This window comes from Misgurnus anguillicaudatus, chromosome 2 (genome assembly GCF_027580225.2).
Source record: "Misgurnus anguillicaudatus chromosome 2, ASM2758022v2, whole genome shotgun sequence".
NCBI lineage: Eukaryota > Metazoa > Chordata > Actinopteri > Cypriniformes > Cobitidae > Misgurnus > Misgurnus anguillicaudatus.
Window position 1 is genome coordinate 35,132,337 of NC_073338.2, and position 13,106 is coordinate 35,145,442.

The window sequence follows — 13,106 nt, forward strand, 5'->3', positions numbered from 1 at the left end:
CGTTAGATGACAGCGGACATCATCAGCGCTAAAAATATCTCGAGACATACGGGGTGTGGTTGACTGCTCCGAGACGTAAGCACTACAGCATAGTGAAAATGGCAGCTTGTTTATATATAGAGCGATAGTTGTTGGGTCGTGTGGAGCCGACCGTGATCAATCGTTTTTGGATGTATCTGAGTCATTACAGTCGCTTATGATGGAGTGACGTTCACAGATCCGTCAGCTGTTGGTGTGTGTGCGAATTCATTTCGGACCGACCGGCGTATGACATTAAATATCGCGAGACACGGATGTTTCGACTTGGTCTCGCGATGCCTTAATGCCATATGATTATCGGTCTGCGCAGCGCTCGCTGAAGGCGGGCACACCTGTTATTTTGTGCTACCCACATGTATTTGGTGCGCCGTCCCGTTAGATCTGACCCTTGCACAAACATACAAATGACATGAGGAAGCACTGTCAACAGTCTTTTACATATTCTGGTTGTTATAGAACACACGAGGAGGATTAAACAGGAACTTATGAGGACTGACTATGGAGTCAGTAAGTGCAGAGGAGTTTACTGTGGAGGCAGTCGAAAGGGTGAGTAATATATTATAATAAATTATCGTAATAACGGTTGGCGTATTACGATAATTGACATTTGATTAACCTTTACCCACATGAAAAAATACTGTAGTATTTACTATCCCTAAAATTAACCATGGTTTACTACAGTTAAAACAAAACAAAAAACATGGTTACTGTAGTAAAACCATGGTTACCACAAATAACCATGATTTTGACAACCATATTTTTCAAAAACCATTGCTAAACCATGGTGACTGTAGGAAAACCATGGTTTTGCTAATAGTTATACATGAGGTTACTACACTTTTATCACAAAAAACATGGTTAATTTTCGTAAGGGATAGTAAGCTGTACTAAAAATCCTACAATGTAACCATACTATAGTAAATAATAAAGTATTCTACAGTTTTTCAATTGAATTTACTATTCTTCAGAATACTATAGTATAAATATTATAATACATTACAATTTACTAAAGTTTAAAAAAAATTTAGTAAATAGTATAGTACACTATGGTATGTTTCATGTGGGTTATTATTTAACTAATTAAAAACCTTTTTTTTATTATTTAATAAACCTTAAAAAAATTTTTTTACCAACTTTCTAAGTTATTTAGTTAGAATTTCACACCCATAATATTCATTAATACCATATTCTATGTATTTTATAGTTTTCCTGTTTTATATCTTTTCGTTTCTCTTTTGTTTTTCTATACTGTTTTTACATCTCTAATGTTTTTTCTAAAATGTATTTTCTGCATAGCTGCTTTGCAACAATGCAAAATTAATATATGATGATGGTTAATTTGTTTTTCTCTTTTTTTCTAAAATTACTTTTTAACACCTAAGTTAAAATTAATGTTATAAAACGGCTCGTTCTGGTTCTTCATTCTGATTGGTTGAAACGCGTTCTAAGCCTTGATAAAATACCCCGGTAACCCCACGGTTCAGACCGCATTACATAAGTATCACTGCGCCAATGTTGCTACGTACTGATGGATGAAAATAAACACCACAGTCTTTAATAATTTTTTTATTTTTCTACATTTGCACAATTATGGCGATATACAGTCAGATAAATGTCTCCGCTTCGCGTCGTGCCTTACAACGCCCCTTAGCTGTTATAAAATGCACTGATAACCCACTGCTTCTTGGGGCTTATTGCTTTATTTTAGCATTTTGTTTTAGCCCTGGTGTAAAGCTGCTGATTCTGGTCAAGCTAATTCAATAAAAGTAAATTTCATCAGTTTAAGTCTGGTCTGATGGTAAACAGTGGCCTATACTGCTGTCTCTCTGACAGTCTTCCTCCATCTTCCCATAATTCCACTCACAGAGCCCTGATTCACAGTTTCTAGGTGTTAGTCGGCTTGTGAAGACAATATAAAAGCTGTTGAAAGTGAAAAGTAACTTGATAACCTCAGTAAGCCATGCTGTTCTAATAATAACCATCAGCATGTGGGGGTCTGGTAGCTGGGTTATTTTATGCCTCACCCATTGTGTACTGTGTGTTTTATCTATGCATTTTGTGAGCAGCCAAAATGTAATCTGTGCATTTAACGCTGTTATTTTTTGTATAGAATAAGGTATGTGCATATTGCTACAGTATAAAGAAAATAAACTTTGATCTTCTTGATGGTATTTAGGCTCTTCAGCAGCTCTATTATGACCCTAATATGAACCAGAAGAATGTGGCCCAGAAGTGGCTGACACAGGCCCAGGCATCACCACAAGCATGGCACTTCTGCTGGGCTTTACTCCTTCCAGACAAGGTAATGAGCACAGTGTCCCATAAAGTATTTGGGCACTTAAGCCAAGTTTGTTCTGAACATTATTTGTTTTCAAATTACCTTTATTTTAGGTTCCTGAGATACAGTTCTTTGGAGCCAGCACATTACATGTTAAAATCTCCCGATATTGGTCTGACCTACCGGCTGGTCACTTGGACTCCCTCCGCTCGCAGCTCATCGCCCAGGTTGGCCAGTTCGCCTCAGGGCCCAAGCTGGTGCTTACCAGACTCTGTGTTGCTCTGGCCTCCTTGGTCCTCCATATTTTACCAGAAACGTGGCCAACTGCAATCCCAGATCTGCTATGTGCTTTCCAAACAGGAGAGGGTGTGACCGAGGCTGACGGTCAAACCCGATGCCTCGCTCTTCTAGAAGTCCTTGCTGTTCTGCCCGAGGAGCTTCAAACCACCCGTATAACAGCCTCTCGCCGTTCCCAGCTGAGAGGCGCCCTTGGAGGGCAATGGAGCTTGGTCTGTCCCCTACTTCAGCAGTTAATACAGAGGGTGGACGCACCCGGTCAGGTTAAAGAGCGGGTGCTGAGGTGCGTGTCTTCTTGGCTCACTTTGGACATTGCTTTAAAAGACAGCGAGGGGCTTTTGCAGAGTTGCTTTACCTTGCTGAAAGAGTCTGAGCTCTTTGACACGGCTGTGGAGACCATCGTCAGCATCATCTCACAGCCTGATTGTCAGAGGTGAGATACATTGCTGATTGGACAAATGGGTCAAATAGACGATGATGTAATCATCAGGTCTCTGACAGTCTGAGGCCCTAAGTACAAGGCCCACTTGAATGGTGTAGTGTAATATAATCATGTTTACATTTGATTATAAGGTACATATTCTTTTATCCAAAGTGACTTACAGTGCAGTAAAGGACTTTCTCATCACTATATGACTTCCCTGGGAATCTAAACCTAACATAATGCTCTACCAACTGTGCTACAAAAAACACCAGAAAAGAAACTTTCAATGCCTTATAGCTCATCCTGGTACACTGACTGAGGTGTGTACGTGTATATGTGAAGGTTTGCAGACAGTCTGTTGAAGATGGTGCCGCAGGTGCTTGCTCTTCAGGAGCAGCTAAAGAAAGCTGTGCAGGATGGAGACATGGAGACCTCACATGGAATCTGTCGCATTGCTGTCGCTTTGGGAGAGACTCACTGCAGGTTAGACATTATGACTTATATATGTCATTAATTTCTCATTAATAACCGCCTTTTATGATTTTCGGTAAAATGGTCTGGGTCTGTGAGCAGGCTAATACATCATTTAACTGCCCAAGGCCTTAAATATTTGACGAAACCATTTTCATTTCCGTCTGAAATCCTCAGGACTCTTCTGGAGCAGGTGGACCACTGGCAGTGCTTTCAGGCTTTGGTGAACATGATTCTGTCCTGTACCGGGATACCTGGACACTATCCTGTGGATGAGACGTCCAGCTCTCTTACACTAACATTCTGGTACACGCTACAGGATGAAAGAAATCCTGTCATGGATAACTTAACTTCAGTCTGATGTTCATGCATTTATATTCAAAGTGATTACTAGACATATTTTATTAGTATGTGAAGTTAAATCTTGAACTTAAAGTGACACTCCTCTTTTTTGAAAAAAAAAGCTCCCCTAGAGTTAAACATTTGATTTTTACCGTTTTGGAATCCATTCAGCTGATCTCTGGGTCTGGCGGTACCACTTTTAGCATAGCTTAGCATAATCCATTGAATCTGATTAGACCATTAGCATCACGTTAAAAAATAACAAAAGAGCTTCAATATTTTTCCTATTTAAAACTTGACTCTTGTGTAGTTACATCCTGTACTAAGACCAACGAAAAAGTTCAGATTTTCTAGGCAGATATGGCTAGGAACTATACTCTCATTCTGGCGTACTAGTCAAGGACTTTGCTGCCGTAACATGGCTGCAGTAGGCATAGTGATATTACGCACTGTCCGAAAATAGTCCCCTGCTATTGAAAGTTACTAAGGGGATTATTTTTGGCAGAAGAGTCAAGTTTTAAATAGGAAAATTTTTTAAACTCTTTGGTTATTTTTTAGCGCGATGCTAATGGTCTAATCAGATTCAATGTATTATGCTAAGCTATGCTAAAAGTGGTACCACCAGACCCGGAGATCAGCTGAATGGATTCCAAAACGGTAAAAATCTAATGTTTAACTCTAGGGAAGCTGGGAAATTTGCATATTTTCAAAAAAAGTGGAATGTCCCTTTAAGTTTTGCAAGCACAGTGATCTACCTGTTGAGCTACAGGAACATTTTATTCCCTTATTACATTGGCCTAATGGAAACAGATGTGAAGTTTTGTGTATGCTGTATTATATTTGTTGGTCTTGTTTGCTTTGTATTTCAGGATGAAATTACATCATTAGATTCTGAGAGGCAGACTCTCTATATGCAGATCTACAGACCTGTGTACTTCCAGCTAGTAGATGTTCTTATGCAGAAGGCTTGTTTTCCTAAAGATGAGGACTACGTCACATGGTCTGCAGATGACAAGGAGCAGTTCAGGACCTACAGGTTAATTGAAGTGCAAATGATGAGAGAGTTTTTTAGGTCGGTCCTGGGTGATTGCTTACTGGCCCAGGTTAAAACAAGCCCAACCAATATGTTGATCTGTATGATATTCTGATCCCTTGATATTGCTTTTAATGTAAGACTCGTATTTGGTGAAAAGTAACAGCCAACCTCTGAGATCATTCCCATTCAGTCTTATTCAATTTTTTATTTGTTGTGTAATATGTTTAAAATGTATTTCAGGGTTGACATCTCAGATACTTTGATGTATGTGTATGAGCTTTTGGGCCCAGAGCTTCTCAGAAACCTGTATGATAAGTTAGGTGCTCTGCTGACGGATACAGCACACCCATCCCAATGGCAGGTCAGTCCTAATATTACCCTCTCTCCTTTAAATGAAAAAATAATATAATCATGTATATATTGAATAATATATTTATGGCATGTCTCTCTCACTGTCATGGCAGGATATAGAGGCTCTGCTGTTTGGCTTTCAGTCTATTGCTGAGACAGTAGATGTAAATTACTCAGACGTCATTCCAGGACTGATCGGTCTGATTCCATTAATAAGAGGCAACAGTATTCAGCTGGCTGAGACCATCATGTTCACCATAGGTACGATATGATCTTAAAAGAATGTGAATCAATAAATACATTCTTTATAAGGGTATTTATTTATGTAAAACTATTCTGTTTTTCAGTCAAACTTCATAGTAGTACTGTTTTCTTTCTTTGTTGTCTGCTAGGTTCTTTGGCTGAGTGGTTGGCTGATCATTCAGTCATGTTGTCGAGCGTTCTGCCTGTGGTTTTACACGCTCTGCCCAACCCTGATCTATCAGTGTCTTGTGTCTCAGCTCTAAAGAGAATCTGCAGGGAGTGTCGACATGACCTGCATCCTCATGCTGATGACATCTTGACCGTCTCACAGGTACAATTTGTAATAGTAATAGTACCGCAGCTACAGTATAGCAGACAATGATACTGACTATAGTGTTTTTTTTATTGCAGGCAGTGCTTGTCAAAGACATCCATAAAGTAAGTGGGTTTTGGATAACATATGATAAAAACAATGATATAGACGGTTTCATTGAATGCACGCATGTTGCCGTGATTATGCTCCGGAACCGAAGTAAACTTCTGGTCTGTATTTATTTATCAGTCTGACTAGTGGCTAAACTGATCTCTGAAACAAATAGCTTGTTGAAAATAAAATGTTTTGGTTTGCTAAAGATGAGCGGAGACGACGAGCATCAATCACACCCGTGCGGAGAGGTTTGGCAGCCAGGCATATTAACACAAGCTTTTTTATTCTGCTATAATATATAACACTATAAACAATAATATATGTCATTTTATATACAAAATATAATTTTATCTTGACATGCACATTATCTGGTTCATGTTGGTCCAGTTTAATTCAGAGGACTTATTGGTTTGGTGTATTCATTTTCATTGTAAGCCTTTAAAAACTAATTATTTTGGATGCAATTTTGTAATATTTATAGCTTTAATTCTCTAATATCTTCTAAAAACATTTAAAATCATTCCGCACAATTCCGCAGATTTTTCCAAAAAATTTTCACAGAGAATGCAAAAAAAGTCAGCAGATTCCATCTGGCCCTGGTAATCACCAACAAAGGCTTTTCTACAAAGTATTAAATAAAGTGTGTTCAATACTTATTCCCTGTGTCATTTCACTTTATTTATTATGACTCAACTTGTATACTTAAATGTTCTGATTTCTTTGTATGAATTAAATTTTTGGCTTGATGGCTACATCTGGTGGAAATGTGTCAAAATACTTATTTTCCCCGCTGTAGTTAGGTAATTTACTTGTCATTTGTGTCACTTGTCATTTGTGTCACTTGATGTCAGAAATAAACTACTGTAAGTTAAGTTTGTTTATGTTGTTGCTGCTGAAACCATCTACGTTGTTGATCTATTAATGATTATGAATACACATACAAAAACCTAAAACATTTATATATTGTTGGATGTAAGTTTTAAAATTTTGAAATGTTTTTTTTTCTACAGAGCCCTCAGTGTATGTGGTTGATGCAAGGGTTGGGTTACCTGCTGTCATCCCTGTCCAGTGAAGAGATTCCAGGGAAGCTTCTCTCTCTGGTCACACCTCACATCCAACAGCTGGAAAAACTGGCCAGTGAGCCGGTAAGAGACATTTATTTTCAACATTTCCACTTTTGCATTGCACAAAACAAAAGTGATACAGGTAACAACGTAATAACAACAGAAGCTTTAAAGGGGACATATCATAAAAATCTGACTTTTTTCATGTTTAAGTGCTATAATTGGGTCCCCAGTGCTTGTATCAACCTAGAAAACATGAAAAAGATCAACCCAGTAACTTAGTTTTGGTAAACTATTCTCTGCAAACATGTGAAAAAATAGGTAATTGAAATTTGTCTCCCCTTAATCAGCACTATCCAACCACGGCACTGCCATTTAGTGCAGAGATCAGCTCATTTGCATTTTTAAGGACACTCTAAAAAGTGGCAATTTTAACATGCTATAATAAATTTTATGTGGGGTATTTTGATCTAAAACTTCAAAGCATTTTTTTGACATCTTAAAGCAACAGCAAAAAGTTTTTTTACCTTAAAATAACGTTTCCAAAAAAGTTTCAGTGGTTCATCCACACAAAACAGGGTGAATGGCACTTTCACATTCGCTTTGCAGCCCTCTATCGGCCAAAACCGCACTAAAGAAGTTTCCAACCGTCGGGTAGCGGTCCTGTAGTTCGAGTGAAAACTACAAAAACTTGCTTTACGGCAGACCTACAATCCAATCAGAGCCAGCTATGCTGCAGTATTTACGACAGTGGTAATGAACAATTACGCTTCTAACCTGTAGGGGGAGCAAAGAGCCAGAGTTCTTTAGTGTTGCTTTAATAAAGTCTTGTGAAATGTCCCCTTTAAAGCTTTTTTATTTGTGATGATCTAATAATAATCTAATTATGAGAGATTAGGAGCATCAAAGTTTGATTTTATTTATTGATTTCACATTGATTTTAATCTTTGACATGACATATTTGATCAATATCAAGGTTATATTTTACAGAATGATCTTTATATTATGTAGGAGAATTTTATATAGAAAACAGTTAAGTACAAAATTACTTTGCTGAGCTGGGTTTTCACAGACTGGATCCCATTTCTTGTTCAACAAGAACTTACTGTAACATTATGAAAGTTGAAACACAATATTTCTAATCTTTTTTCTGTTCGCTCGGTCTCTCTGATTTAGCCCAGCTCTACTAACAAGTGTCCTATTGTTCACATCCTTGGCCTGCTGTCCAGTCTCTTCTCCACATTTGACTTAAATCAGCAAAATGAAACATTGGACGTCATGAGAACTAGCCAGATACAGCCACGTGACAACCCGGTGGTGCTTGTTCTTCAGCAGACTTTTCCTTTGATCCAAATCATTGTCAGCAAGTGGCTTAATGAAGCAGAGGTGGTAGAGGTCAGTGTTTGTATAAGCTATATATACTGTATACTGGATGTGTGTGTATAAGAGATTTACTTCTCTTGCTTCAACTCAGGCAGTGTGTGCTGTGTTTGAAAAATCACTGAAGACCCTCATTCATGACTTCTCACCCCTGGTGGCACAGCTATGTGAGCTCATTGGTCAGCTGTTCAGTGCCAACCCACAGTCCTCTGCTTTGGACCTCACACGACAGGTAAGATGATAAGACGTGTGCATCTTTAATACATTTCCAAATATTATTGTGTTTAAAATATTTTGTGTATGCTTCTCATTTTTCCTGTAGTTAGTTCACACATTTGTCTGTGAGAAGGATCTCTTTTCTCCAATCATCGCTCTGTTGGAGCTCATCACCAACATTACCATGTCTATTTTTCAGCTTGGTAAGAGATTAGAATAATTCTAAAATTTTGAAGGCAATACCCAAAAATATTTTTATCTTCATCGTCATCATCATCCATTTTTTTGTTCAATTACTAAATATTTATGCATCAATTTATATAGAATATAATTGTGAATGTTGTCATAGGTTCGAGGGATCATCCAGATGTGGTGGAGTCATTTATGCAGCTTCACACTCAGGTCTGGGCTTATTTTCAGTTGCAATTTGTTATTTGTAGTTGCAAAAAAACATTTCCTCGTCTTGCATCACCTAGCACCAGTCTGCATATATTTACATAAATTTACACTTATATGGAAACTGTTACAATAGCTATATAATACAAACAAAAAACAAACAGGTTTAGATTAAACCATGACTATGCCTAGTTATATTAGGACTTTTAAGTAGTTTATACAAACAAACGTTACATAAAACAAAGTGGTGAGCATATCGAGAAAAAAACAATGGCACTGATATTTGTTAAGATAGTACAAGGTGTTTTTAAATTAAGGCAGCTCAAAAAAGCATTTTAGTCTGGGACCAGTATAGTAACAGTTTTAACCATCTGAAAAAGCTTCTCATGATTCTCTTCTGTACTGTAATGATTTTATGATGCCTTTGCAGGTTTTGCGAAGAAAACCTGACCTTTATCTTACAGAAAATCTTGATATTAATGCTGTTTTCTACTGTGGTAAGGGTAACATGAAACAGCAATGTTCTGAAAGATCTACATCAGGGGTGCCCAAACGTTTTCCTACCAAGGGTCAAAAATCAAACCTGACTGAGGGCCCTGGGCCGAATGTAAATGTTGCTGTTATCAGTGTTGGGGGTAACGCAATACAAGTAACGTGCATTATGTAATAATATTACTTTACTGAAGTAACGAGTAAAGTTACGCATTACTTAAAAATGTACACATTAATATTTGAGTTACTTTTTTTAAAGTAATGCAAGTTACTTTTCAGTTTAATTAATTTGATGTAAAAAAAAACAATGTACTGCACTAAACTGAACGTATAAACATAGAAGAGATCAAGCCTCAGCCAAGTAAGAAAAAGTAACGCAAAAGTAACGTAAGCATTACTTTCCATGAAAAGTAACTAAGTAACACAATTAGTTACTTTTTTGGGGAGTAACTTAATATTGTAATGTATTACTTTTAAAGTAACTTTCCCCAACACTGGCTGTTATATTCAAATTAAAGTTGCCCTGATTCTTCTTATTTATAATTTCGTAATGTTAGATCTGGTCTCCACACCACAGACAAATAAAAAACGATCCAGCCCCGGACACCAGATCACGTCAGAAAATATACATTTACTTTGTTAAAGTATTTGTCAGATATAAGGCCAATCAATCGTTGCTAGAGGAGAGCATAAACAGAGTCGTAAACAGAGGCGTGAGATGGAGGTTTTATATGATAAAATAGAACAGAGTTTTATTGATGGACAATAGTTTCAGTTGCATATGTCTCAATGTTCAAACCTCGTCCACCCCAGGAATACAGCATGCACGGTTATATCCAAACTTGCTCAGCTGCATCGGCCTTGGGCTTCCATAAACATTCTCTTTATCTATCTTGTTTACACACAGACAGAACAGCTCTATGAAACTTCCCAAATGTGAAACTGAACCACCAAGAGACATATAAAATATAGAAATACAATGAATTAATGAATGATATAATAAAATATAGAAATATAATAATGAATGAATAAATGAATAAAAACAATAATGAATAAATGAATTAATAAACAATAATGTAATAATAAAAATAATAATAATGAAATTGATAATAATAAAATAATATTAAATAATCAAATATAATAATTAAATGGATAATAACTAATGATTATAAAATGATTATGATGATTCTGTAAATAAATGATTAAACATAAAAAAACACAATAATAAAAACATTCTGCACGTGAGGATCTAAGGTAGGATCCTTCTGTAATAAGCAAACATTACTCTGTTTATGCATAAATAATGCAGTTTTATTTTCAAAGGTAACTGTTGAAATTATTTTGCCAAATAATTTTTTAATTTCCTTTTGTCTGTGTGCCACTGCCTTGACCTCTCCATTCAGTTCGTTCAGTTTCGTGACGCATGCTATACACCTTCAAGTATGCATGTACATTAAAAAATGTATTTACTTTCATTCCTTGCATTTAATTTCAATTGACATTTTTGTAATGTACAAATAAAACAAAAATTTTAAATTTTAGAAAATGTTTAATTGGAAATATGAACATCTACATCAAAGACGTTTATCCTTTTTACGTATCTCATGTGGCATGACGGGCCAAATTAAAGATTATTGCGGGCCAACTTTGGGCACCTCTGATATACATAGTATTGATTTATTCTTATACAAATTTGAGATTAGTAAACATAATCAGACTCATATTAACACTTTTTCACTTTATAGGAATCTTGTCATTCAAATTCCCTGAGACTCCAACACTAAAGGCAACCTGTTCGCTTTTTGTAAGTCCAACAAAAACATTGTTCATTGTAGCTGAACTGTAAATATACACATTTAAATAATAAAGATGAAGTTTATCTTCCACTACACTTGATGTACCAATCCAACAATGAACTCTATTGTTCTGCTATATTCTGTCTATTTATATGTGACCCTATCCAATTGATATTTTCACAGAAAGTTCCTTATATTATGTAGGATGATTTTACGTACATTACAAAAATGACTTTTGCGGTGTTTCACAGACATGCTCACATATCTTAATGTTTTTACAGAGTTGGTCTCTCATTGTGAGGATATCCCAGCTGTGAGGAAGGTGCTAGAAGAGGATGGAAAGCTGCTCCTTCAAACCTTACTGGAGGTCAGACCCCATTACTCACATATGTCTGCTAATTAAAACAAATATAAAAAACATAAAATGTAGTAATGATGTACAAAATATAGGAATCACTTGTGTACACAGATCTTTTGGGTTCAAAATTATTTATCATGCAGTCCAATTGATGGAACAGAAAAGTCAATGCAAATAAGATCTACTTGCATCTATCAGGATTGATTAAAATATCTATTTTCAATTCATTTACATAATTTACTCCATTTTTGAGAGAAACAGGAACTTGCAACCCTAAGAAAACACAAAGATAAACGTTAGTAACGCACTTATAATAGATATTTTATTTTTAAATCCAGGGTGTTGGGGGTCAGTCTCCACGGAGTTTGATCGAGGACTTTGCCGAGGTCTTATTTTCAATGAGCTGTAATTGTCCCGGCGTGCTCTCTCTGTGGCTCAGAGAGGTTCTTCTGCCTCCCGGCTTTCCAAGCTCACATCTCACCGTTGAGCACAAAGAGCAGTTCTGTCAGCAGATCCTCGGGTAGAGCCTTGAGATTATACCTGTATGCAGGCTAGGCAGAAAATAGAGGGATTGCCAACCAAATATTTTGCACATAATGAACACTTTACATCTGTTATTTTATTCACCCATTCACACAGGGAACAAGTGAACAAGCATCAGGTGAAGGACATTGTGAAGAAGTTCGGTCTGTCAAGTCGGGGACTACAGGGCACGGAGTATGCAGCAGATTACTGAAGATCCAGTTTACCTTGGATTTAGTATTGTATTAATATTTTTAAAATACATTTACCTTCTAACAAGACTGCACTATTTTGAATAAAATAAAGACATATTGAGAACACATTATAGTGAATAATTGAAATCGTTGGGTTGGATTTTATATGCGACCCTTGTGAAATTCAGGCTAAAGTCTCATAATGTAATTATGAGATTAGGTGCTTCAAAGTTTGATTTCAGTCTTTGATATGGTCTTAGTCAATATTATACCAAGGTAATATTTTTACAGAATGTTCTTTAATTTATGTAGAAAACAGTAAATCACAAAAAATCACTCTAACTGCAAAGATATATGGTTCAAAAACCAGAGCACATTTGACATATTTTCAGTTAGCATCAAATTAGCATTTTTTATCAGACTTTTCATGGAGTCTCCCAACAAACCGGAATTTCCGAATGGCCTAAGGCCGTGATTAAGCCGATTTGAAGAATGTATTTTATTAACGTATAATATGATCTGGAGTAAGACACACCTGACAAACTACTACAAACAAAATGTAGAACTTAAAGGGACAGTACTCCACTTTTTTTGAAAATATGCTCATTTTCCAGCTCCCCTAGAGCAAAACATTTGATTCCTACCGTTTTGAAATCCATTCAGCTGATCTCCGGGTCTGGCGCTACCGCTTTTAGCATAGCTTAGCACAATCCACCGAATCTGATCAGACCACTAGCATCACGCCAAAAAATAACCAAAGAGTTTCGACATCTTCCCATT

General features: G+C 36.6%; 1 protein-coding gene across 3 annotated transcripts; it reads left to right on the plus strand.

Annotated features, from left to right (window-relative positions):
- Nucleotides 1-3: 3 nt before the first annotated feature.
- ipo13a (importin 13a) lies at nucleotides 4-12,454 on the plus strand. Of its 3 annotated transcripts, XM_073854327.1 has the most exons (20): nucleotides 409-585; nucleotides 2,216-2,341; nucleotides 2,431-3,047; nucleotides 3,381-3,521; nucleotides 3,687-3,825; nucleotides 4,718-4,887; nucleotides 5,128-5,248; nucleotides 5,352-5,499; nucleotides 5,631-5,812; nucleotides 5,893-5,919; nucleotides 6,919-7,053; nucleotides 8,149-8,367; nucleotides 8,447-8,584; nucleotides 8,675-8,771; nucleotides 8,918-8,970; nucleotides 9,395-9,461; nucleotides 11,202-11,264; nucleotides 11,534-11,619; nucleotides 11,949-12,130; nucleotides 12,250-12,454. In XM_073854327.1, the coding sequence occupies exons 1-20, from the start codon at nucleotides 538-540 to the stop codon at nucleotides 12,344-12,346; spliced, it is 2,856 nt and encodes a 951-aa protein (XP_073710428.1). In that variant the 5' UTR covers nucleotides 409-537; the 3' UTR covers nucleotides 12,347-12,454. The 3 variants fall into 3 exon arrangements, with proteins under 3 accessions (XP_073710425.1, XP_073710415.1, XP_073710428.1); XM_073854324.1 differs by lacking the exons at nucleotides 11,534-11,619; nucleotides 11,949-12,130; nucleotides 12,250-12,454 and adding an exon at nucleotides 4-75 and having other exon boundaries at nucleotides 496-585; nucleotides 11,202-11,321; XM_073854314.1 differs by lacking the exons at nucleotides 11,534-11,619; nucleotides 11,949-12,130; nucleotides 12,250-12,454 and adding an exon at nucleotides 335-401 and having other exon boundaries at nucleotides 496-585; nucleotides 11,202-11,321.
- Nucleotides 12,455-13,106: the final 652 nt, after the last annotated feature.

Excerpts from the sequence above, each read along its gene's own strand:
- ipo13a (XM_073854327.1), top strand. The coding sequence starts at position 538 with ATGGAGTCAGTAAGTGCAGAGGAGTTTACTGTGGAGGCAGTCGAAAGG. Across the intron at positions 3,826-4,717 it reads TAACATTCTGGTACACGCTA|CAGGATGAAATTACATCATT; the intron begins CAGGATGAAAGA and ends TGCTTTGTATTT. Across the intron at positions 4,888-5,127 it reads GAGCAGTTCAGGACCTACAG|GGTTGACATCTCAGATACTT; the intron begins GTTAATTGAAGT and ends AATGTATTTCAG.